This window comes from Cotesia glomerata, linkage group LG7 (assembly GCF_020080835.1).
Source record: "Cotesia glomerata isolate CgM1 linkage group LG7, MPM_Cglom_v2.3, whole genome shotgun sequence".
NCBI lineage: Eukaryota > Metazoa > Arthropoda > Insecta > Hymenoptera > Braconidae > Cotesia > Cotesia glomerata.
Genome location: NC_058164.1, coordinates 1670344 through 1693195, shown reverse-complemented (window position 1 = coordinate 1693195; position 22852 = coordinate 1670344). Strand labels below are relative to the sequence as shown.

Here is a 22852-nt window from a genome sequence, read left to right as displayed (position 1 = left end):
CGCGGTATAAAAGAAACCATATTAACCTTCTCGGCTATATACTCCTATGTAGTAGAGCTTTTTCTTTTTTTTCTCCCCACCTCTCTCTGCGCAGTACGTTAAAAATAGACACTAAAGTCAGTCGGGGTAAGGTTAGAAAAGCACGTGGGTCAATGTTGATAAAATATTTGATTATTTTTTTATTAAACGCCAATTAACAATATGGCTGATAATAAACAAAAATGGACTTATTTGAACATTACTTTAAGTAGTACAATAATAAAAACATTGAAACAACTTGGATTTAAACACCCAACTCCAATACAAGTATGTAAATTTAGTAAAATATAAATAAAAATTAATTTAGCTGATATTTAATCATTTTAAAAATTTTTTTGACAAAAAATTATAATAAAAAATTGACATGTAGAAATTTTTAAAAATCAAAAATGCAATTTTTTTTAAATAATTTTTCGGAACAAATTTATTTGTCAAAAAAAACTAAAAAATAATCAAGTGACTGCTAACTTTAATGTCATTAAATAGAGAATAAATTTCTGTAACAAATATATTATAGCAAAAAGGAAGAAAAAAAATTATGGTAATTAATTCAGCAGATATTTAATAATTTTTAGAATTTATTTAATAAATAAATAATAACAAAAAGAATGAGAAAAAAATATTGACATGTAGAAATTTTAATAAACTATAAATGCAATTTTTTTTAAATAATTTATCAGAAAAAATTTATTTAATAAATAAAATTAAAAAATTATCAAGTGACTGCTAACTTTAATGTCATAAAATATGAATGTGATATTGAATATAAATGAAAATTAATTTAGCAGATATTTAATCATTTTTAGAATTTATTTAATAAATAAATAATAACAAAAAGAATGAGAAAAAAATATTGACTTGTAGAAATTTAAAAAAATTAAAAATGCAATTTTTTAAAAATAATTTTTCAGAATAAATTGGTTTGTTAAATAAAATTTAATAATGTTCTAGTGACTGCTAACTTTAATATCATAAAATATGAATGTGATATTGAATATAAATGAAAATTAATTTAGCAGATATTTAATCATTTTTTTGACAAAAAAATGATGGTAAAAAAAATTATAATAAACAATTGACATGTAGAAATTTTAAAAAATTAAAAATGCAATTTTTTAAAAATAATTTTTCGGAACAAATTTATTTTTCAAAAAAAACTAAAAAATAATCAAGTGACTTCTAACTTTAATGTCATTAAATATAAAATTCTTTTAACAATAACAAAATAATGTTTTTTTTTTTTTTTTTTTAGTCAGCTTGTATTCCTATTCTATTGAATGGAAAGGATGTTGCAGCAGAAGCTGTCACAGGAAGTGGTAAAACTTTGGCATTTCTTATCCCATTGCTAGAAATATTACAGGTATTATTTTATTAATCTTTATTAACTGCCGACATAATCTTTGTGGAGGGGTGTGCTATTCCTTATAGTAGCACTGTAAAATACCTTAGGGTGATTATAGATAGTACTCTCTCATGGGAGAATCAAGTAACAAATTTGTGCAATCGCGCTATAAGTATTCTAGCACAGCTAAAAATAAACAATTAAATATTTAGTGAAAGTTTACGTATTAAGCTAGTATCTACTTTAATAATTCAAACAAATTATTATTAAAGATGCAGCGTAAATTGAATTCATGTGTTAGATTTATCTATAAAGTACCAAAATATGAACATGTTACTCCATATTTCAAAAAGTTATATTGGCTAAAGCTTGCAGCGAGAAGAGATTATTTCATTGCTTGTCTGTTTTATAAGGAAATTCGACTAAATTATCGGCAGCTATTCGGCTCAAAACTAGACTTTTTGCCTGTAGCACTGCGTAGAGGTGATGTCCGACAAGACTATCTTCGTATACCGCAGGCTAATTGTGTCATGTATGATTATTCATTCTTAATTCATGGCATACGTATCTGGAATGCACTGCCAGCTGAGACTGTGGCTGTAGATAATTTGGTTGAATTTAAAAATGTTTGCTTCAATCACTTTTTTGAACATGACAATTAACAATTGCAATCTTTATTTTTCATCTTATTTAAATATTTTTTCTTGTAGAATTATTATGACTTTAAATTAAGTTATTTGTTTGTATTAAATGATCTATTTGGATTTTATTACATTTTAAATCAAATCTAATTGTAAACCTTTAATTAGTTAAGTAATCTTGTAATCTATGTAAACCAATGTAATTTAAATATTGATGGCTTTGAGGGAGCTTAGGTTCCAGAGCCAAATAAAATTTTTTATCTATCTATCTATTAATCACGATAATTTAATTTTTCGAATATTAATTTTTACTACAAACAATTTTATTCATATTAAATATATTATTGTAGAAAAGAAATGAAGAGTGGAAAACTACAGAAATTGGTGGGATAATAATTTCACCCACAAGAGAATTAGCTACTCAAATAAGTGAAGTATTAGATAAGTTCCTGATAAATATTCCAAAATTAAAACAAATTTTGCTAGTTGGTGGAACAACAGTAAAAGAAGATGCTATAAAGTTGAAAAAGGGTGCAAATATTATCATTGCCACTCCGGGAAGATTAGAAGATATTTTTTCTAATTGCAAAGATGTTGATTTAGGAAAAGCAGTCAAATCATTGGTAATTTTTATATCATTATTTGTAACTCAATACTGTAGAGATACTATGAAATATTTTATGTTACTCTAGGAATTATTGGTATTAGATGAAGCTGATAGGCTATTGGATTCTGGATTTTCAATAACAATAAACACAATCTTAAGTCATTTGCCGCGTTTACGAAGAACTGGATTATTTTCTGCAACACAAACAAAAGAAGTGCAACAATTTATTCGAGCAGGCTTAAGATATCCAACAATAATAACTGTTACTGAAAAATCTAGCGTTTCAACACCTGCATTATTAAACAATTATTATGCTATTGTTGAGCCTGATCAGAAGTTTGCAACTTTAGTGAATTTTATTAAATCAACGGGTACTAATCGGAAGTATATGATATTTTTTTCTACATGTGCTTGTGTGGATTACTTCAGTGAAGTATTAAAATTGTAAGTAAATATTTATTAAAATTTTATAACTATATAATATATACTAGCAACCTTGCAGTCACTATGTGACTGCCGTGGCTTGTGAACTATGAATAAATGAAATTTTTCTTTATTAAATAATGACTTTTGTTAAATTGCAATGCACTTTCTTAACTATTGACATTTTTAGAGATATAAGCTCATCCCGATGTTGTATTCATCAAGAGCTTTCATTTAAGTACCCACATGCATTTTGATATATTTTTCATATATTCATATATATAAATATATGAAATATATGAAAAATTGATGAGGGTACTCAAATAAAAGGTCTCGATGAGTGTAACATCGAGATGAGCTTATATTTGTAAAAATATCAATAGTTGATAAGATACGAGGTCATTTCTTAATTGTTGGCATTTTTAAAGATATAAGCTCATCCCGATGTTGCATTCATCAAGAGCTTTCATTTAAGTACCCACATGCATTTTGATATATTTTTCATATATTCATATATATAAATATATGAAATATATGAAAAATTGATGTGGGTACTCAAATGAAAGGTCTCGATCAGTGTAACATCGGGATGAGCTTATATCTTTAAAAATGTCAATAATTGACAAGATACAGGGTCATTTCTTAATTGTTGACATTTTTAAAGATATAAGCTCATCCCCATGTTGCACTCATCAAGAGCTTTCATTTGAGTACCCACATGCATTTTCATATATACATATATATATATATATATATATATATATATATATATATATATATATATATATATATGAAAAAACGATGTGGGTACTCAAATGAAAGCTCTCGATAAGTGTAATGTCGGGGTGAGCTTATATCTTTAAAAATGTCATTAGTTCACGAGATAGGTCATTTCTTAATTATGTATCTAGAGATAGAGCATTTTTGAATGCAGCCTAAATACTTAAATTGACTATCGGTGAGAATTATATAAAACCTTGAAAAGGCACAAATTCAAATCAAGACCTTTGCAATAACTAAATTTCACTAAACAAAACGATTTTATCATATGACTATCCTGGACAAAAAATTTTTTTTATTCTCTTAATAATATAGATTATTTAAAAATTTACAGAATGTTTCCTGGTGGAAATATATTTTCTCTTCACGGAAAATTAAAAGGCCGAAGAAAGAAAATATTCGATGATTTTCATAAAATTGACAGTGGTATTCTTATCTGTACTGATGTAATGGCTCGGGGAATTGACATTCCTGAAGTAGATTGGGTTCTGCAGTATGATCCACCATCCTCTGCCAGTAACTTTGTACATCGGTGTGGCAGAACTGCACGAATCGGTCATAATGGAAATGCACTACTCTTTCTTTTACGTACTGAAGATGCTTATATTGAATTTATTAAACGAAATCAAAAAGTAGAATTGGATCAAATGAATTTTGATAATTCAATTGATGAACTTGTTCAACAATGTTTGAAAACGATGAGAAATTTACAGCTCAGTGATAGGCTTTTATTCGATAAAGCTAATTGTGCTTTTGTTTCATACATACAGTCGTATAGTAAACATGAATGTAATTTAATTTTAAGCTTAAAAGATTTAGATCTCGGTCTGACAGCAATGGGTTTTGGTCTTTTACGAATGCCACGGATGCCAGAACTAAAAAATCGAAATTTGTCGTCTTTTATAGAAGTTGATGTTGATACTAATTCTATTAAATACAAAAATAAACAGAGAGAAGAAAAACGATTGGAGAATCTTGATATTTATCGTAAAACTGGAAAATGGCCTAGTAATGTAAAACGACGTATGAAAAATACAGTGTCTTGGTCTGAAGCGAAGAAAAAGAAAACTGAGAAACAGGATAAACGTATTACGAAGAAAGAAAAAAAGTCTAAACAAGGAAAAACTGATGAATCTGGTAAGCTCAAAAAACGGAAAGCTTCTATGCAAGAAATTTTAGATGAATTATCTGTATACGCTAAAGAAAATGCATTGATGAAGAAATTAAAGAAAAAAAAGGTAAAGCTTCATTAAATATTATTAGCAATTGATGAAAATACATTTAAAAGTTTCATTTTGTTTCAAAATTTTGACTCATTAAAAATGATTTAATTCTAGATATCACAAGAAGATTTCGATGAAGCTGTAGACGTGTAAAATGTGTCTATTCTTTTTATTAGTTATAATTATAATATAAATTATATTAATTAATAAATTGAAATTAGTTACAAAATTTTATTACTTAAAAAAAAAAAATAAGAAATATGTAAAATATATTTTATATTATGTACATAACAAAAATAAATATTTAAATGTTTTTCTGTATAAAACAAATACTAGATATTTGAATGTAAGTAAATAAAGAAATGTTAAATGTTTTCTTATAAATGAATCTGTATTTTTACGTATTATACTTAGATATTTTAAAACGGCCCCCGAAAAAAATTTAATTTGTCGAGATATTAAAAAATAATTCGCAGTGACTATTGATACGGATATACGGATGAATAATATATATGATTATTTTTTCCGTATGTATATAATATATTTTAAAATTAAATTTATTGGGTAATTAGGGTTTAAATTCAGATTGAATTTATTCGTCCGAAAAGTTTTTTTTATAATTTTTGTAAAGTATAAAAATAAAATTTATTATGGAATATAAATACATTTATTAATTTATACAATAAAATAATAAAATAAAATTTGGTAGTATTAAAAAAAAATCTATAGAAAACTGTATATACTGTCTTATCATCAGCTGAGATATTGCGGTTCTATATCTAACGTCAATAAAAAATAATTAAAAAATTTTTCCGAGTTCCCGCGATTTGATTATTCTCATTTTCTCAAATTTTTAAATTTTTTAATGTAAAAATAGGGATAAAAAATTTTTCTTGCACAATTTAATAATAAATACATAATTATTGACAAGGAAAATTTAAACTTTTGAGGTTAGCTGTCAAATTAAACAAAATTATTTAAAGAGCGCGCGATACAATAAATTTAAATCAAGTATGACCAACAAAAAAGTTTGAATTTGAATAAATTTAGTGGATTAAGTTGGTAACATAAAAGCGTTATCTTTTGTTCACTTCTCCACTCGAGCACTTTTTAGCTAGTTGTTCAACATCATCAAAAGCAAAAGGTAACAACCACAGAGGTGCTCAGAGAAAGGAGTGTCAGATTTGGAGCCAGTGCGTGTATATCTTTAAGTTAGTTACGTTGTTTGTACATGTATTAATATATAAAATGGTCGACGTACGATAAGTGTATGAGAATAATATATAATATAAAAAATATATATAGAAGACAGAAGCAAAGGGAGATACTTAGTTTTTGGAAATAAATAAACACGTATTCACGGAATACTGAATATGGAAGCATCTGTAGTGTGACTGTGTTGGCAGTGAATTGGTTTATTCATTTAAACTTACTTGCGCTGGGTATGTATGTACAATGTACACATACATGTATCTAGATAAAAAAAAATTCACATGATTTTTTAGTGAAGTAAGTTTGTATTTTGGATAATGTGGCCAGACTCAATAACTACCTGTCATTGCGGCTTTCCCTGGCAACAAGTGTCGTTTCCACCTCCGGAAATAATAATAAATCGACTGTTGGCCCGTGCCTTAGACGCTCATTATATATATATATATATATGTATAATGTACACACACGTACACATACATATGTATAATTTTATTTTTTTTCTATTAAGGTAAAAGCCCCAATATATGATCATGTACCAGTATATGATCACTCCATGTATTTGTATACCTATATTTGTGAATATAGATATACAAATACATGGAGTGATCATATACTGGTACGTGATCATCTATTGGGGCTTTTACCTTAGCTACTATAATCGTTATACTTTCACACCGTATAACAATATAAATTTATTGACACGCATGTTGGAATTTTTTTTACAACGATTTCTCAATTATCTTCAATAATTCATCACCGTGACGGCTATCTTGTGTCTTACTATTTTATATTTATTTATTTTTATTTACTTTTTACTATTTAATTATAAAATCAATTTAACGTGTTTTCAGTTGGTGAAAATTGGAGTTTTTAAGTAAAATCATATTAATTTTATGGTATAATATGGAAAAACGTCAGGAAGGACTCGCTCCATTTTCATCAGGTAATTTTTTTATTTGTTTTATTTTATCATTATCATTATCATTATTTTTATTATTATTTTGTTTTTGTTTTTCGCTTGTACAGGTAAATTATTCATGTGTATTATTTATTTGTATTGATATTTAAATGAATTTGTGATGCTTCGTAAAGTTGAAAAGAATCCGTGAAAATGTAGGATAAAAATAAAGCTCTATCCACAAAAAGATTTAACGATAAGTACCAGTGGGATGCCATATATATCGCTATATATCTACACATGTATATGTATATATATTTATATATTTATATGGAGTGGGAGAAGCAGCACGACTTTTGTGATTTTGTTTTATCCAAGGGGTTGGTTGGTTGGGGATGGCCTGGATGGTTGACTCTTGTGCCAACAACATAGCAGGGTAGTATAGTAGTAGAATATACTGAGAGGACAGAATAGAGAGCACTGGGAGTTGTGCGAGCGCGAGGTCGCGATCAATTCGTCCTCGAGGCTTTTTGTAGTGGATGCAGCACCGCGTTTTACTCTTTGATAAAGGCCAGAACATTTTTTAATTACTTTTTTTCACTTTGTTTGTTCACTTTTTTTTTTTTTTTTTTTTTTTTTTTATCTGTAATTACTCTTTTATTTATTTACCCATCTTTTTGACTGCTGTCAATTTAAATTAATGTTTATCAATACTGTTAAATGCTAACGGTAATTAAAATTTAATTATCGACTAAAATTAAACGACATACTTACTTGAAAAAAAAAAGAGATAAAAAAAAATACGTATTGTGACGTAAAACTCATCGGACGTATTTTGTATCAGCTGTGCTACTTTAATACTAAAAATGTTTCAAGAGCGAGATCAATAGTTTTAATATTATAATAAAATACATACAAAAATAGAAATAAAATTTATGTGGATTGTTAAATAGAGATGTAGGTGGTGATAATGGTTAATAATGGCCTATTGAATTAAAACAATTGAATACATTATTAATATTATTATTATTATTAAATCTGTGAGTTAAGAATTATTTGACGTTTTCATTCAGTGGCTTGATAACTCTTGACCATGATTTCAGCGGAGTATTATTGTACTATGGCGTTAAAATACAAGTCCGAAATATCGATGACGATTTAAATAATAGTTAATATATATATGTATAAATACATAGGTGTAAATAGTGACCTGGTTTCTATTGAACATCTTTTGCGGTTACTAATGGGAAATATCTCGAGATAGATGTCTACTAGTTTGAGTACGAGTTTATTCGCTCTCTATAAACCAAGTACAAGTGTGTACTTTATACTTATACATGGAAAATGGATATGCCGTATCGGTTTTCTCATATCTTGATAAATTCCATCTATTCAATTACCTGTACCAATGTCAAGCACTGTACTGATGTTACTTTATAAATAAAAATAAACGGATAGGAATTTAGATTTTTTATTTTTATCAAGTTATTCAATTTTTATTTTCACTTATTATAAATAAGTAAGTGTAATTTAATGTGATTTTACTTTACAGATGAATGCCCCAATAGCGGAGAAGATAGTGACGAAGATGTGATTACGGATTACTTAGGTTCGGAAATCAATGACTGTAATCACCATGTGTCTGTAGTGAATGGTGAACTGGCGTCGTTGAATCTTGATGACGACAACCATACTAACGCTGAATATACCAAAGATAATCCGGATATCATAATGTCTGAGAGCGGTGAAGATCAGCGTCATTCAGATCCTCCGACGCTTGAAGTTAATATTCGTAACCAACAGAATCCACTAGTTCCGATTATCAGCGTTACTCCTCACTCTCCGGGATTAGCTAAACATTATCCTGTCTTAGGTAATCTTCAATTTCGATATCAATTATTTGGTATTGTTTATTCATTTATTTATTTCTTTACATAAAGACCCAACAGCAATGGCCAATAACAGGGTCATTAGAGTATAAATTTAACGTCCTTTTATAATATCTTATTACATATTTGTAGAAAACAAAATTGGAAATAAAAATAATATTTTAATGTACTGAAAAAGAAAAAAAGTCCATTTGGCAGCTGAAATGAAAGTAGATTTCATAATGAATAGAAAAAAAAAACTACCAGGATTTTATACAAAAATAAAAAAAAACCAGTGCAACAGCAAATTTCATAATTGGCATAGTGAAATAGGACCTAATTTTGAGACAACACATATGATACGGTACTCAAATTGTAGCTTATTGAATGAGCTTTTAGATGCAATTTACAGAGATTTAATAAGTTATCCCATTCAAAAGTTATTCGAGTAAGAAAGTAAAGAAATATGAATTTCTAAGATTTTGAAATTTTTAAAATCCTGACATTTCTAAATTACTTGACCGATTAAGCTCATCTTTGAACTTGACTTCGGTATTTATCTGTAGAAAAAGTATGTTGAGTTTGGTGAAGATCCGTTGTAAATTGGCGACACTATCGTCGTGACAAGCCGCGTTATATCTGATATATATATATATATATTATTGTTATATATATATATATATATATATATATATATATATAAACTTTTGAACCATATGTATTTTCTGACTCAGCTCATCGAATTAAGTCGGAGTATAGCCAAATTTTTCAAAAGTTCCGTCATGAGGACCATTGCAATAGTTAGATTTCTATGAAATCTACTAAAAAAAAGAAACAGAAAAAATAAAAAAAAAATAAAAAAGTATTGTTAGAGAACTGAAAATATTCGTTTTAAAAATCTATTAAGATTTGAAACTTGGCCAATATAAATTAAATTAGTGATGTTGCATTATTTGGTCAAAGATATTACCGGAGAATAAATTAACTTCTATTCCTAATGGACATCAGGATTTTTAGTATTGAACCAATAAGAGCTTGTTATTTTTTATTTTTTGCAGAAGATAATCTCCAACAGCTTCACGAAATTCACAACAGTATTCAGCGAATGCGTGATTTGACATTATGCACCTTAGGCTTCGGGAATCGTTTACTACAGAATGAACCATCACAGCGACTAAGTGCATCATGTCCATCACTTTGTCCTTTGAGCTTAGCAGCCGCAAAAGGACGTACTGGTGATCGTGGTGGTCCTGGTCCTGGTTCAGATCCTGATCTTGCCAATTGTTCTACCAACAGTTCTCCAACACATTTTCCAAATTCTGGACAATTACCACCTTCAATGCTGGGCGTAGATCGACGTCGCAGTTGGACTGATCTTGAGGAAACTCGACACCGTCATCGGTGTCAAATTCAAAACCATTTACAAGCACAAAATATGGTATATAATTTTTTTTTTCTTAATATTGGATATGAAATTATATTATGTTATTTAATGCAGTTATTTATTTGATTAATTTATCTGATGATTTGGTGTAAAAAGAAAAAAATGATATTTTCAGAGACAACGCAGTATCAGTTTGAGTAGTCTAGATAGCGAAATAGACCTTGAATCGGACGGTAAATCACGTTCCCCTTGTGCAGGAGTTACTAATAGATCGTGTAGATCTCAAACAAGTACCCACTCTCTCAATGAGGCTGACCTTGTTCAGGTAAAAATTAATTACACCACATTTTTAAAATATATTTTTCTCGGGATAATGTAATTAATCACAGATTAATGAATCTTACATTTAACGTGTGAATCTCTTGGATGCAGATTGATTTACAGAAGCTAGCGGTTAAAAGAGGTGGCAATCAAAGGTCGACGGAAACATCAAACTTGCTACCAGGGGTTACAGGATCACGTTTACCCCTTCAAAAATCAATTTCCACACCATCAATCATCACCCCACCTGGACAAACTTTACTTGCTGAGTCAGGTTCACGCGCAACCCCCTCTTTAGCCGCGTAAGTTATTTCTAATTGTCGATATTTTATACCATAAAACAGCAAAATTTTTATATATTATTATACATATATTTAGCTAGCTAAAATAATATGCAATCACTTTCAAATTTTCTTTCTTCTTTCTTTAAATATAAGACTGAATCTTTTGCTCGATTCATGAGTGCTTGGATCACATATTTATTTGTCGCACATTAAGCATGCCAGTAAATTATCTATCAATTGTTTATATAAATAAAATAAATAAATTAATAGAATAGAGTATCAAAATATTTTATCAATTTTTTCTCAATACACTTTGTATTTATAAAATATCTATATAAATTTGGTGTATTTGTTTCTATTTCTAAAGTACGTAATGAATTGATATTTATACTGAGATAAATGATAAAAATTAGACACGATCGCGATTTAGAGAAACACAATAGTTAATTAGTTTAGTGTGTGTTGCACTGTATATCATTTGCTATGATCATGCATGACAGCAGACGACTTGAAAGAAATGAGAAAGGTAGTGGAAGTGAGACTGAGACTGAGGACCTTCATACAGCCCATAGTCATCATCACCCATTCCATGAAGATTTAATACGTGAAGATTCCGCTAATGTTCAAGTTTCTCTCGACGAGCTTATGACTGAGTGAGTAATTAGATGTATATGTATTATAAAATAGTTTTAAAAACTAAACTATCTTCTATTTAACACAAGTACAATTTTAATATTTATCAAATTCTAATGATTATAATTATAATCAATCACATTACTTTAAAGGGTTATGGTTAGTACTTAAACTAAGTCGTGTATATCTGAGTGTATTAATTTTTATCACTGCATTATTTAATTTTAATCATTAATCATTATCACAAATAGCTTGTCGAGCTATGCTTTTGCTTTTTGTTTATTATTATTTTTATTGTTATTATTTTAATTGTTTAATATTTATTTTAAATTAATAATTCATCTGTAATTATTACAGTGGTACAGCTTATGACGATCAGCATTCGGAAAAAACACGTAGGAAGAGAGGTTCATTATTTTTCCGTAAAAAAAAAGTTGGTATTTCTTAATTAATTTATTTTATTTTTTAATTTTATTCTATAATAATACTAATTGGGTATTTTACTTTTTTTTTTAAGGACAAAAGTGGGAAGAAACCTAGTCCGCAGTCCCATCATTGGATAACAATGACTGCTGGGACTCAGGGAACTGTTGTTTGCGATATTTGCATGAAACAACTCAGCAATAAATCTATTTTACAGTGTGAAAGTAAGTATAAGTAGCAATTTACTCAATATAAACTATAAAATATTATTATCATTTTTTTATGTACACGGAAAGAACAAGATGACACTGGATATCATCTCAGATTATACTCAGTGATATCTGTGGTGAAAAAAAATTTCAGAATATAGCTAAAAAAAATCCAGATTATACTGCATGATATCTAGATTATACTCATTGTAATCTGGATTATACTCATCGTAATCTAGATTATACTAGCTACTATCTGAAATTTTTTTTCACTCAGTATAATCTGGGATGATATCCAGTGTCATCTTGTTCTTTCTGTGTACATATTAATATTTACTTATTTTTATTTCTGCATAATTAAAGTTTGCGGAACATCAGTACATCAAAATCAATCATGTCGCGATCAAGTGTCAACAGAATGTTCAAAGACAAAGAGTACTAAAGGTGCTATTAAATCAATATCAAATGTTTCAATAGCTACGAGTGTAGGACACGTTAAACGCGGTTCAACGGCTTCTCTACCGCCGACAAGCTCATCTGGTTCCACTAAGTAAGTTATTAATAATATTATTTAAATTAAAATTCGATTATTGCATCGAATTTACGTGTTTATGGTCCAAGTTTCGCACGCTGCCGATGCACAGGCAAATTGAATCTACAAGTTTTTATTAAATATACATCATAGCTGATAATTATCCATATTTTCTATAAAAACAACAACAATAATTATCAACTTGAAGATTCAAATTGGCTCAGGAGCTTATTTAAAATTAATTTTATAATTATTGCAAGAGATAAATAGAGCGGCAGAATTTTTATTAATTAATTTACTGATCGTTGTATTAAAGTAGCAGCGTTGTAGCCCGGTCAATAGTGCTTTACAATCGCGTAATTAATTATTTTTTAGCTAAGATACAATAATATTTTATAATAATAATTTTTATAATCATAATAACAATAATAACAACAACTAAATGCTAATTGGTAATGCTAGTCAATAAAATAATAAAAATAAATTAAAATAAATAAATAGATAGAATAAATTGTGAGTAAATGGCAAGATAATGCAAGGAGTGAAGGTAAAAATAATAAAGGGAAAAATTGATTTAAAAAAAATATAAATAATGAAATCAAAATAAGGTATTGTCGCGGATATTAAAAAACATAAGGTTGCGCTAATGCAATGTGTGCTTTTTCCTTCCTCCGTGCATTTCCTCTCGTGCTCTACCACAACGAATACCGTATGGTCACTGATAACAACGATAAAAGGGAAATTAGCACCAAGAAAACAGTGACAAGCTACAGCCCTTGGCGGCGTGTTGCCACCAAGCTTGGAGTCAAGTAAGTCGACCCACAGATATCATCTCACAATGTGTCTCACTCTTCCTTATCGAATCGTTTATACTGTTATTGTATTATGTATAATACATAATCGTTACCTATTTATATATATATATTTAATCCGTATTATTGGATACACATGTATCCTACGTATTATATTTATACGTATTTTGTCTTTAGGAAAAAAAAAAAAATTATAACGTGACGCAAGCTGTTTTTTATTTTTCGCACACATACCACTCGCCCGTATTTACTACTTACTATTTATTATAAATACCGAATGACCGGCACATATTGCGAAATATTTAATTACATTTTCTGCTTGCCTGAGCTTTTAAAACTTGCCTGCTTGTATTTATTTTATTTATTTATTTTTAATTTATTTAAATGTACCTTTCATTTATTACTGATCGTTATTTTCTTTATCATTTGAATTGTTGTATCAAATATTGTAATTTATTCCATAGTTGGTAAGCATACATTCCTATGGAAAAAGAAAAAAAAATTATCTTAATTATTAATAGAGTACAAAAAATTAAAAAATAATTATATTTGTGCCTTGTGTCTTATTTTTGTTTTCTATTAAAAAAAAAAAAAAAAAAAAAACCTTCTCTATGGAAAGCATAGAAATAATAAAATTTTTACGATATGTAAATAGACCTTGTTTACCCAATCAGAAGTATAACTTTTTCAATAACATAAAAATTGATTTAAAAATTTTTACTGAAACTTTATCACTAAAAGTTTGATACAGTGCACTCTGTTAAACTATTAATTGTTATTTATTTATTTATTATTTATTTTATTTTATTTGTAATACCTATGCTTAAATGATTACGCTAACGTTAGGAGAAGGCAACAATCGATCATCTTTTTGCCTATCCAACCGATTAGTTTAATCTATCGGAAGGACTTTATAATGCACTGACTCATGCTAAGAGAATTTTTTACAGTCAAATAATCAGCGAGGAAAAAGACGGCGATACTGGACATCGAGATATTGTTAGGTCAGTTAAAAAATATATTTTTATATATAAATACACATACATATTTTTTTTTTTTTTTTTTTCAATATGAATTTATAAACTTGAACTTTAAAAAGCATCGATTAAAATGATTTATTTTATTTATACAGCGGGTGGGAAGAGTTTGACTTTGGTGATGACGTCCACTTACTTACAATCAGCGATATAGAAGGACTGGATCCAGAGTTAAAACTGGGAGGAGATGAACCAGATTCTTGGAGCGCAGCAATTGGACGTAGCGAAGCATTGAGACTTGTTGACAATAATGATCGTGAAGTTAAGCGTCAAGAGCATATTTATGAATTTGTCCTTACAGAAAAGCATCACTGTCTTGTATTACTAGCAATGGATAGAATATTTGTTGAAGGATTAAGGCGGCATTTCCGTTTGGGTGCACCAGATCTTGAACGAATGTTTCCACGGTTACGTGATTTAATAGACATCCACTTGCGTTTTTTATTAAAATTACGAAAACGCCAAAGCGCTAATCCAGTAGTACCGACAATAGCTGACATACTTGTTGAACAATTTTCAGATGATAATTCAGCACGTATGACAAGTGCTTACGGTGAATTTTGTAGCCGTCATCGTGATGCTGTTGATACATACAAGTATTATTTACGCATGGACGCTAGATTTGCACGGTTTGTTAAACTATGTCAGACTAATCCTTTGTTGAAGAAAAAAGGCATACCTGAATGTATTTTATTTGTAACGCAACGTTTGACAAAGTATCCATTGCTCGTTGAGCCGTTGATTAAAACGGGTACAGTTAATGAGGAAAAAGAAAATTTACGTCAGGCATTAAATCTTGTTAAACAAATACTGGGTGACGTTGACACTTGTGTTGCTGATAAAGAACGTGAAGATAGAAAATTAGAAATATATAATCGTATTGATGCTAAATCATTTGCTCATCATCGTGGTGTTAAATTTAAGAAATCCGATTTAATGGCATTTAATCGTGTTTTAAAATTCGAGGGTACTGCATACCTTATGCAAGGTCGTGGAAAAATGGTACCAGTAACTGTAGTCGTCTTGTCTGATGTATTATTATTTTTAGCTGAAACACGAGATCAAAAGTACGCTTTCTTTGTACCTGATAATAAAGCTGGAGTTGTATCACTGCAAAAATTATTGGTCCGTGAAAAGGCTGGCCAAGAGTCTCGTAGTATATATGTTATCAGTAGCAATCCCTCTGAACCAGAAATGTTTGAGCTAAAAGTACAGAAACCAAAAGATAAACATTTGTGGATATCGGCTATACGTTCTGCTGTTGAAGCATGTCCACAGGACTGTGAAAATGACACTTTAGATGAAGGCTCTATTGGTGAGATTCCTGGTACTAGGTCATCATCTGCATCTACTTTGTCTATTGATGAACGACAACGTATTGCTAAAGCCAAGGAAACTCATATACTACGAATAATAAGTGAGTTGAGAAAAAAAGACACCGAACAAGCGCTTTTGTTGGAAGAGAAAATGGCTCTACAGATGAGATTGGTATACGAGGGTAATATGTGCAATGAGAATGATAATGAAGCTGATAAAACCGAGCGGAATGAAAATATACCCGATTACACTCGATTGTGTCGTGGTGATGGCTCTGATTCGTGGCAAGTATGGCAAGAGGTAAAAAACTTATACACTGTGGATGATTATTTATTGATTAATTATTAATAATTAACTGGTTTAAAAATTATTTTAGGTTGTAGTAGCTGTACAAGAAGCAACACGACTTGCAAGCTCTCTATCATACGGAGCGGGTGGTGGTTCATTATCACGGAGTTTAAGCTCTGCTGGTGAACGTCACAGTGAAGCTTATATTCCTCCGGCTCTTTGTATTCCGCGGCGAGCAGAAACTTTTGCTGGATTTGACAACAACAATAAAGTAAATTTATTTTAAATTTTTTTTCTATAATTTTATTATCTATATTATTAAGAGAGTAAGCGAAATTTTGTGGCCAGTGTATTTATATGATGAAATGGGTTTTTATGAGTAAATTTGGAATCGTTGAAAAGGTTTTGAACTGACGTTGTGCCTTTTCAAGGTTTCATATAATTCTCACCGATAGTCAATTTATTATGATAAGTATTTAGGTTGCATTCAAAAATGCTCTATCTCTAGATACATAATTAAGGAATGATCTTGTATCTTGTGAACTATTGACATTTTTGAAGATATAAGCTCACCCCGATATTACACTCATCGAGACCTTTCATTTGAGTACCCACATCAATTTTTCATATATTTACATATATTATATATATATATATATATATATATATATATATATATATATATATATATATATATATGTATCAAAAATATATCAAAATGCATGTGGGTACTCAAATGAAAGCTCTTGACGAGTGTAACATCGGGATGAGTTTATATCTTTTAAAATATAATTATTTGACAAGATACAATCTCATACCTTAACTATTGATATTTTTAAGGATATAAGCTCATTTCGATGTTACAATCATCAAGAGCTTTCATTTGAGTATCCACATCAATTTTTCATATATTTATATATTTAAGATATATGTATATATGAAAAATATATCAAAATGCATGTGAGTACTCAAACGAAAGTTTTTGACGAGTGTAACATCAGGATGAGCTTATATCTTTTAAAATATCATTATTTGACAAGATACAATTTCATTCCTTAACTATTAATATTTTTAAGGATATAAACTAATTTCGATGTTGCAATCATCAAGAGCTTTCATTTGATTACCCACATCAATTTTTCATATATTTTTGTATACTCAAATGAAAGCTCTTGATGGGTTTAACATCAGGATGAGTTTATATCTTTAAAAATGTCAATATTTAAAAAATTACAGTGCTATTTAACAAAAGTCATTATTTAACAAATCAAAATTTTATTTATTTATAGTTCACAAGTTACGACAGTCACATAGTGACTGCAAGGTTGCTAGTTTTTAATTAGTTTTTTATTTTATTTATTCAGGAACGATATCCATGGCGAGATTCAGCTACACTACATTCCGTAATGACGCCACCAAAAACAAGTGACTTTGTGAAGGAAAGTGATATTAAAAAGGAGGGTGACGCTCATGAAATTAACAAAGATCAGCAAATAGCTGCAATAAGACTATCCCATTATATCTACACATTACTTTGCATAATAAGTAATCAAATGACGACAATAGATAGCCTCCAAGCTCAATTATCGGCGTGTAAAGATGGTGGAGTAGGTAAATCATCAAACAGCCGGCCAAATCCGAATCGTCAATTAGAGGAGCTGAGAAATTTGCAAGATCAGTTGAGTCGTGAAAAGGCAGCCTTCCGGGCAGCCACTCAGCAAGAACGGAAGGAGTTGTCTGAGGAGCGTGCTGAATTAACGAGACTTAGAGAACAAGTAGCCGCTGAACAGCTCGACGTGACAAATCAACGTGATCAATTGTATCGACGACTCGAAGCATTGGAACGCTCGGGTGTTGTTACAACGCCGACAGTTTGTTCAAATGCAACTCACGTGTCTCACGTTAGCCAGTCCAGTGACACTCTTCAGTCACGCAAGTCATTACCGGATGCTAAAAGGATACCGTTGAATTTAATAAGTGCTACTAATCAACAGAAAGCACCAAGTAATCTACCGCCTGTTAAGCAACAACTACCACTTAAGCTTGCCAGCGGCAGTAACAACAATAGTACAAGGTGAAAAATAAATAAATAAATAAATTAGAAAAACAGCTATGACTTGGCGCATGTGGTATTATTTATTTTTGGGCGAAAAACATTTTATCAAAGTGATATCGATGCTTATTTCCATTGAGATTAGTCTTCGATGTGTTATACAGGAGCGTCAGTACTGGATGCAATAACAGCCCGGATCGTCACTCACGGACGAGTTGTAGCCCAGCCTCAGTGGTCACTACTTCGGCCTACTCATCTCCAGAATTAGGTCATAACCATCATCATCTCCATCATCACCATCATAATAATGGAAATCATTCATTATTGTCATCGTCATCATCATCATCAGCATCTTCATCGAATCGTTCAGTTCGTATTGCACGCTCATCAGTAGAATCCTACCATCATCAACAATCGCAACAACAACAACAGCAGCAGCAACATCAGTCGACACTACCACCTCAACCACATCAACAGCGTGCTGAGCCACAGCAACCACTTGAAGAGGAAGTTATATTTTTCTGACGATTCTTCCGGTTTGGTCGAAAACACAGTCGACCACCTCGTGCATCTACAAATGCACCAGGCACACCCACCTCTACTCCAACTCCATCGCGCAGCCCGTCAAAGGAGGCACAATCAAGGAGCCGCGTTAAATCATTTTGACTTCCAATATTCAAAACTGATGATTAATGTATTATTTATACACTGAATAAGGTCAGTGAGTTTGTTTATTTGTCCTTTTGGTATTGACGTTTATAAACAACTGGATAGTTTGCTTTTTTGAAATTATTATTTACTCAATTTACGATATAAGCATTCGCTTTTATTGAAATTATTTTATTAAATATAAACGTGATTATTAACGATGAAAAAAATTTTTTAATAATGAAATTGATACTTTTTAGATCAGTATAAAAAAAAACAATGAAGTATTTCAAATGAGTATTAATTAACCGTTTTGGTGAACTAATTTAGATCATCTTGTTGCTAATTCTGGTAATCGACTGAAAGTTTCTTATATAATACTGACAAAATACAAACTCACACATACACAAGAGTCGATAACTGGATAATTGTTGAAAATTATAATAAATATTAAGATTTTTGGACATATGAAGCGTGATCAGTAATTATAAAAAATAATATTTGTGTTGCTTTTCCAATTTATGTACATATGTATATATTAGTATATATATGTATGTATGTATGGATGTATGTGCAATCGACATTTTTTCTGTCCTCTTACTCCAATATATGGATAATGATTATTGATTATTATTTTTTACTACTATTATTACAAAAAGAAATTATTTTTGTTGTAAAAAAAGCCTGTTTAGCGGAAAAAATAATTATTTTTTAATACATTTTCAAGAAATAATAATAAAAAAAAAGTTGAAAGCGACGACGATCGGTACATACTACAGTATTAAAAAAATTTATAATAAAAGAATATAAATAAATATTATTAATATATGATATGATAAACGCACTGTTAAACAAAATAAAGCAATCGTTATTTTAAATTCAGCGTACTTGATAATCGTTAACTTCCAGTTTTGATTGAATTTATTATATAAAAAATGATTCGTCATTATGTACAATAAAATTGTATCATTAATTTTAAAGATTTTGTATTTGTAATTTGAGATACTGTCGTAGTTTGGAAAAACAAAATCCATTAAAAATGAAAATAAATTTATCAAGTAAAACTTTTCCTCATCCAACGATTAGACAAGGCGGGTGTTACCCTAATTACGTGTCCTATGACTGATTATTTAAAAAAAAATCCTTACTAAGTGTATTTATGAACTAATAAAAATAATTTTGATTCACAAATACGCTTAATGAGAATCTTATTAAATGATGATAGGGTCCGGGTAGTATTCTTTATCATCGAATATTAGAAGAGAATAATCTCGATAAAAGGCAACGAATGTGCCTCATTAATTACAAAATATTAAAAAAAAAAAAACTGTTTTTTGTGATTTTTTATGCATTTATTTTTTATTATTTTTTTTCATGCGTGCTCCAATATATTCCAAGAATAACTAATCGAAAAAAAATATTTATATTCCAATGAATAACCTGGAGCTCATTTATATTGCATTTAATTAAACAAAATAATTTTAAAAGTAATAGTCAACATTAAGAATGGAAATTAGCCAATTGTGAGGAAATATCCTCATTTTCATATTAATTATATCTCACATAATAAATAGCAAATGAGGATTTGGAAAGGCTGGCTTATTCACTGCCATTTGTTAATTAATGATTTTTTAATAACTTTAAAAATTATTTATGATCATTATAATTATTGCGTTAAATACGATGGATAAAACATTCAAATGACATTAACTAGATTCATAAAATAAAATCTGTATTAAAGAGAACAAACGTCAGAGTGAAATGTCTTTTTTTTTATTCAATAAATGAATTAATTAAAATTACGTGTAAGCGTGCAATACTTTTGAAAAAAAAAAACGAATTAAATAATCGATGCAAAAAACCTGAAGAGAAAACGATCCGTACTTAATAATTAATAATCTGTATAAATTAATTTTAAAAAAATCAATTATAGATTATCATATAATTATAATAATAGTAATATTAATTACTGTTATTTAATAATAACTCTTCAAAAAATCAATTGTGGTGACAATAGAATTTTACCGTTATACTGTAAGTTTGTCGATTGTAAGAGAGTAAATAATAATAAATATGTATCGTGATATGTTAAAAAAAAAAAAGTAAGATTGTTATTGGATTATTGTATGTACTTTGTATGTGTGAGTGTATTAATGTAGGTAAACATATATTGTTAAAAAAGAAATTGTATTTAATAATTGATGATTGATTGAAGTAATATTAAACTCTTATTTAAGAAGACTTCCGGTAGAGGATATGGTATATAATAAGTCATTTAATTATTATAGTACTGTAGTAAAAAAAAAAAAAAAAAAAAATAATTATTAATATTAACTGATGAAAGATTGATAAAAGTTACTCTGAGAAATTATGTACTAGTTCATGCTCACTAAGTTTAACTTTACTAAAGTCTTTGCTGCAATCAATTATAATTATAATTATACATATATAATTGTAATTAAGGATATACATATGTTGTTTTATGCTCATACAACTAAATGACACTGTCGTTGATTATTACTATCATTATTATACTACTAAATTGTTAATGCGAATGCCGATTCATTTATTAATCGGTACTGTTGATGAAACGTTAGATAATGTCTTACGGCCTACTTTTTATCATAAAAAATTTTTTTTGCTTTAAATTGTAAATTTATTTGTGCGTACAATCGCTTATACTTTTTAAGACGTCTAAAAAAAAAAGATAAACAATAATAAGTAAAATACAAGTTTCTAGATTATAAAAATGGGAGGAATAAGAAACATAAGCGGCCCCGGTATTGTCATATTTAAAAAGTGACGACAAATATACATATATATATTTCTAATTATTGAAAAATATTTCGGAGCAAGTATTTTTGTACTTAAACTCTGTAACTACTTCTATTGTTATTGTGATATCGGTAATAATGTTAATCGCTTTATTTTTATTTGCTTACAATTGAAATATTTTCTTAATATGAAACTTTATATAGCTGAAATTTCAAGTATTTTTTCTCGCATCGAATGTTTAAAAAAAAAATATATATATATATATATATATATATATTTTTTAAAAAATACTCGATTGACGAGTCTCGTAATAAAATGATATACAAATGAATAAATAATGCAATTAAAAGTATTTAAGCGAGACTGTGTTTTAAAATTGCAATTAAAGAGAAAATCATTTTTGCCTGAATTTATATTCCCTTTTAAAGACTTGTTACTATTAAATCTAATTATTATATTTACATAATCAATCTACGCGCTCATAATAGTGATCTTTATTGTTATTATTATAATAATTAATTAATCGACTTGTTGATTAATTAATATTACTACTTATTTTCTTCTTATTCCAACTTTTTATACTTACATTTAATTAGCCACGTGTTATGACAAAAGCAGTTTTATATATTTATTCCTGTTAAATCGTGTATAAAGTAAATCTTAAAAAGAAAAAAAAAACATTTATTAAGGTGCTCGTAGATAAATTATTTTAATGAGCTAGAACGATTTTTTCGAAATAAAATTTAGTGAAAAATTTTTTTAAGCTTAATATTTTAACGATTTGGCAAGGCAGTTGTTATCTCACTTCCATGTTCTAAAATTAATTATCTGGAGAGACACCACTGGTCATATTTATCTGTACTAAAACTTAAAATTCGCGAGTATTAAAATTAATAGAGAACAGTTATCTTAAAAATAAAAATACAATGTTAACTATATTTTCTAATGACGCCTTACAACTTTCTTATAAAATCATAATAATAAAATTAAAAAAATAATACCGTGCATTTGAATGAACGGAGAGTATACATTCCTATATAATTTAAAATAACATTCTATGTTTTTTATCATATATGTATAATATGAATAATTAGCTGCCTGAG

The 22852-nt window shown here is 28.7% G+C and overlaps 2 protein-coding genes across 9 annotated transcripts; both read left to right on the top strand.

Moving 5' to 3' along the window:
• The first annotated feature begins 87 nt into the window (after positions 1-87).
• On the top strand, positions 88-5294 carry LOC123268504 (probable ATP-dependent RNA helicase DDX55 homolog). Its single transcript, XM_044733647.1, has 6 exons — positions 88-306; positions 1292-1399; positions 2373-2645; positions 2715-3073; positions 4167-5070; positions 5170-5294. The coding sequence occupies exons 1-6, from the start codon at positions 202-204 to the stop codon at positions 5206-5208; spliced, it is 1788 nt and encodes a 595-aa protein (XP_044589582.1). The 5' UTR covers positions 88-201; the 3' UTR covers positions 5209-5294.
• Positions 5295-6155: 861 nt separating this feature from the next.
• Positions 6156-22660, top strand: LOC123268481 (rho guanine nucleotide exchange factor 18). 8 transcript variants are annotated; one of them, XM_044733580.1, is made up of 16 exons: positions 6156-6497; positions 7119-7210; positions 8718-9038; positions 10092-10471; positions 10593-10742; positions 10850-11040; positions 11526-11675; positions 12013-12088; positions 12173-12302; positions 12651-12837; positions 13557-13628; positions 14582-14635; positions 14764-16285; positions 16362-16544; positions 17638-18347; positions 18491-22660. In XM_044733580.1, the coding sequence occupies exons 2-16, from the start codon at positions 7171-7173 to the stop codon at positions 18849-18851; spliced, it is 4527 nt and encodes a 1508-aa protein (XP_044589515.1). In that variant the 5' UTR covers positions 6156-6497; positions 7119-7170; the 3' UTR covers positions 18852-22660. The 8 variants fall into 8 exon arrangements, with proteins under 8 accessions (XP_044589515.1, XP_044589513.1, XP_044589521.1 ...); XM_044733578.1 differs by having other exon boundaries at positions 11523-11675; XM_044733579.1 differs by having other exon boundaries at positions 6170-6266; positions 11523-11675.
• The last annotated feature ends 192 nt before the right edge of the window (positions 22661-22852 follow it).

Bases quoted from the DNA above. Each gene is read 5' to 3' on its own strand.
- LOC123268504 (XM_044733647.1), top strand. From the start codon at position 202: ATGGCTGATAATAAACAAAAATGGACTTATTTGAACATTACTTTAAGT. The intron at 307-1,291 runs GTATGTAAATTT...TTTTTTTTTTAG, and splicing joins AACACCCAACTCCAATACAA to TCAGCTTGTATTCCTATTCT. The intron at 2,646-2,714 runs GTAATTTTTATA...ATGTTACTCTAG, and splicing joins GAAAAGCAGTCAAATCATTG to GAATTATTGGTATTAGATGA.
- LOC123268481 (XM_044733578.1), top strand. From the start codon at position 7,171: ATGGAAAAACGTCAGGAAGGACTCGCTCCATTTTCATCAG. The intron at 7,211-8,717 runs GTAATTTTTTTA...TTTACTTTACAG, and splicing joins ACTCGCTCCATTTTCATCAG to ATGAATGCCCCAATAGCGGA. The intron at 18,348-18,490 runs GTGAAAAATAAA...TGTGTTATACAG, and splicing joins AGTAACAACAATAGTACAAG to GAGCGTCAGTACTGGATGCA.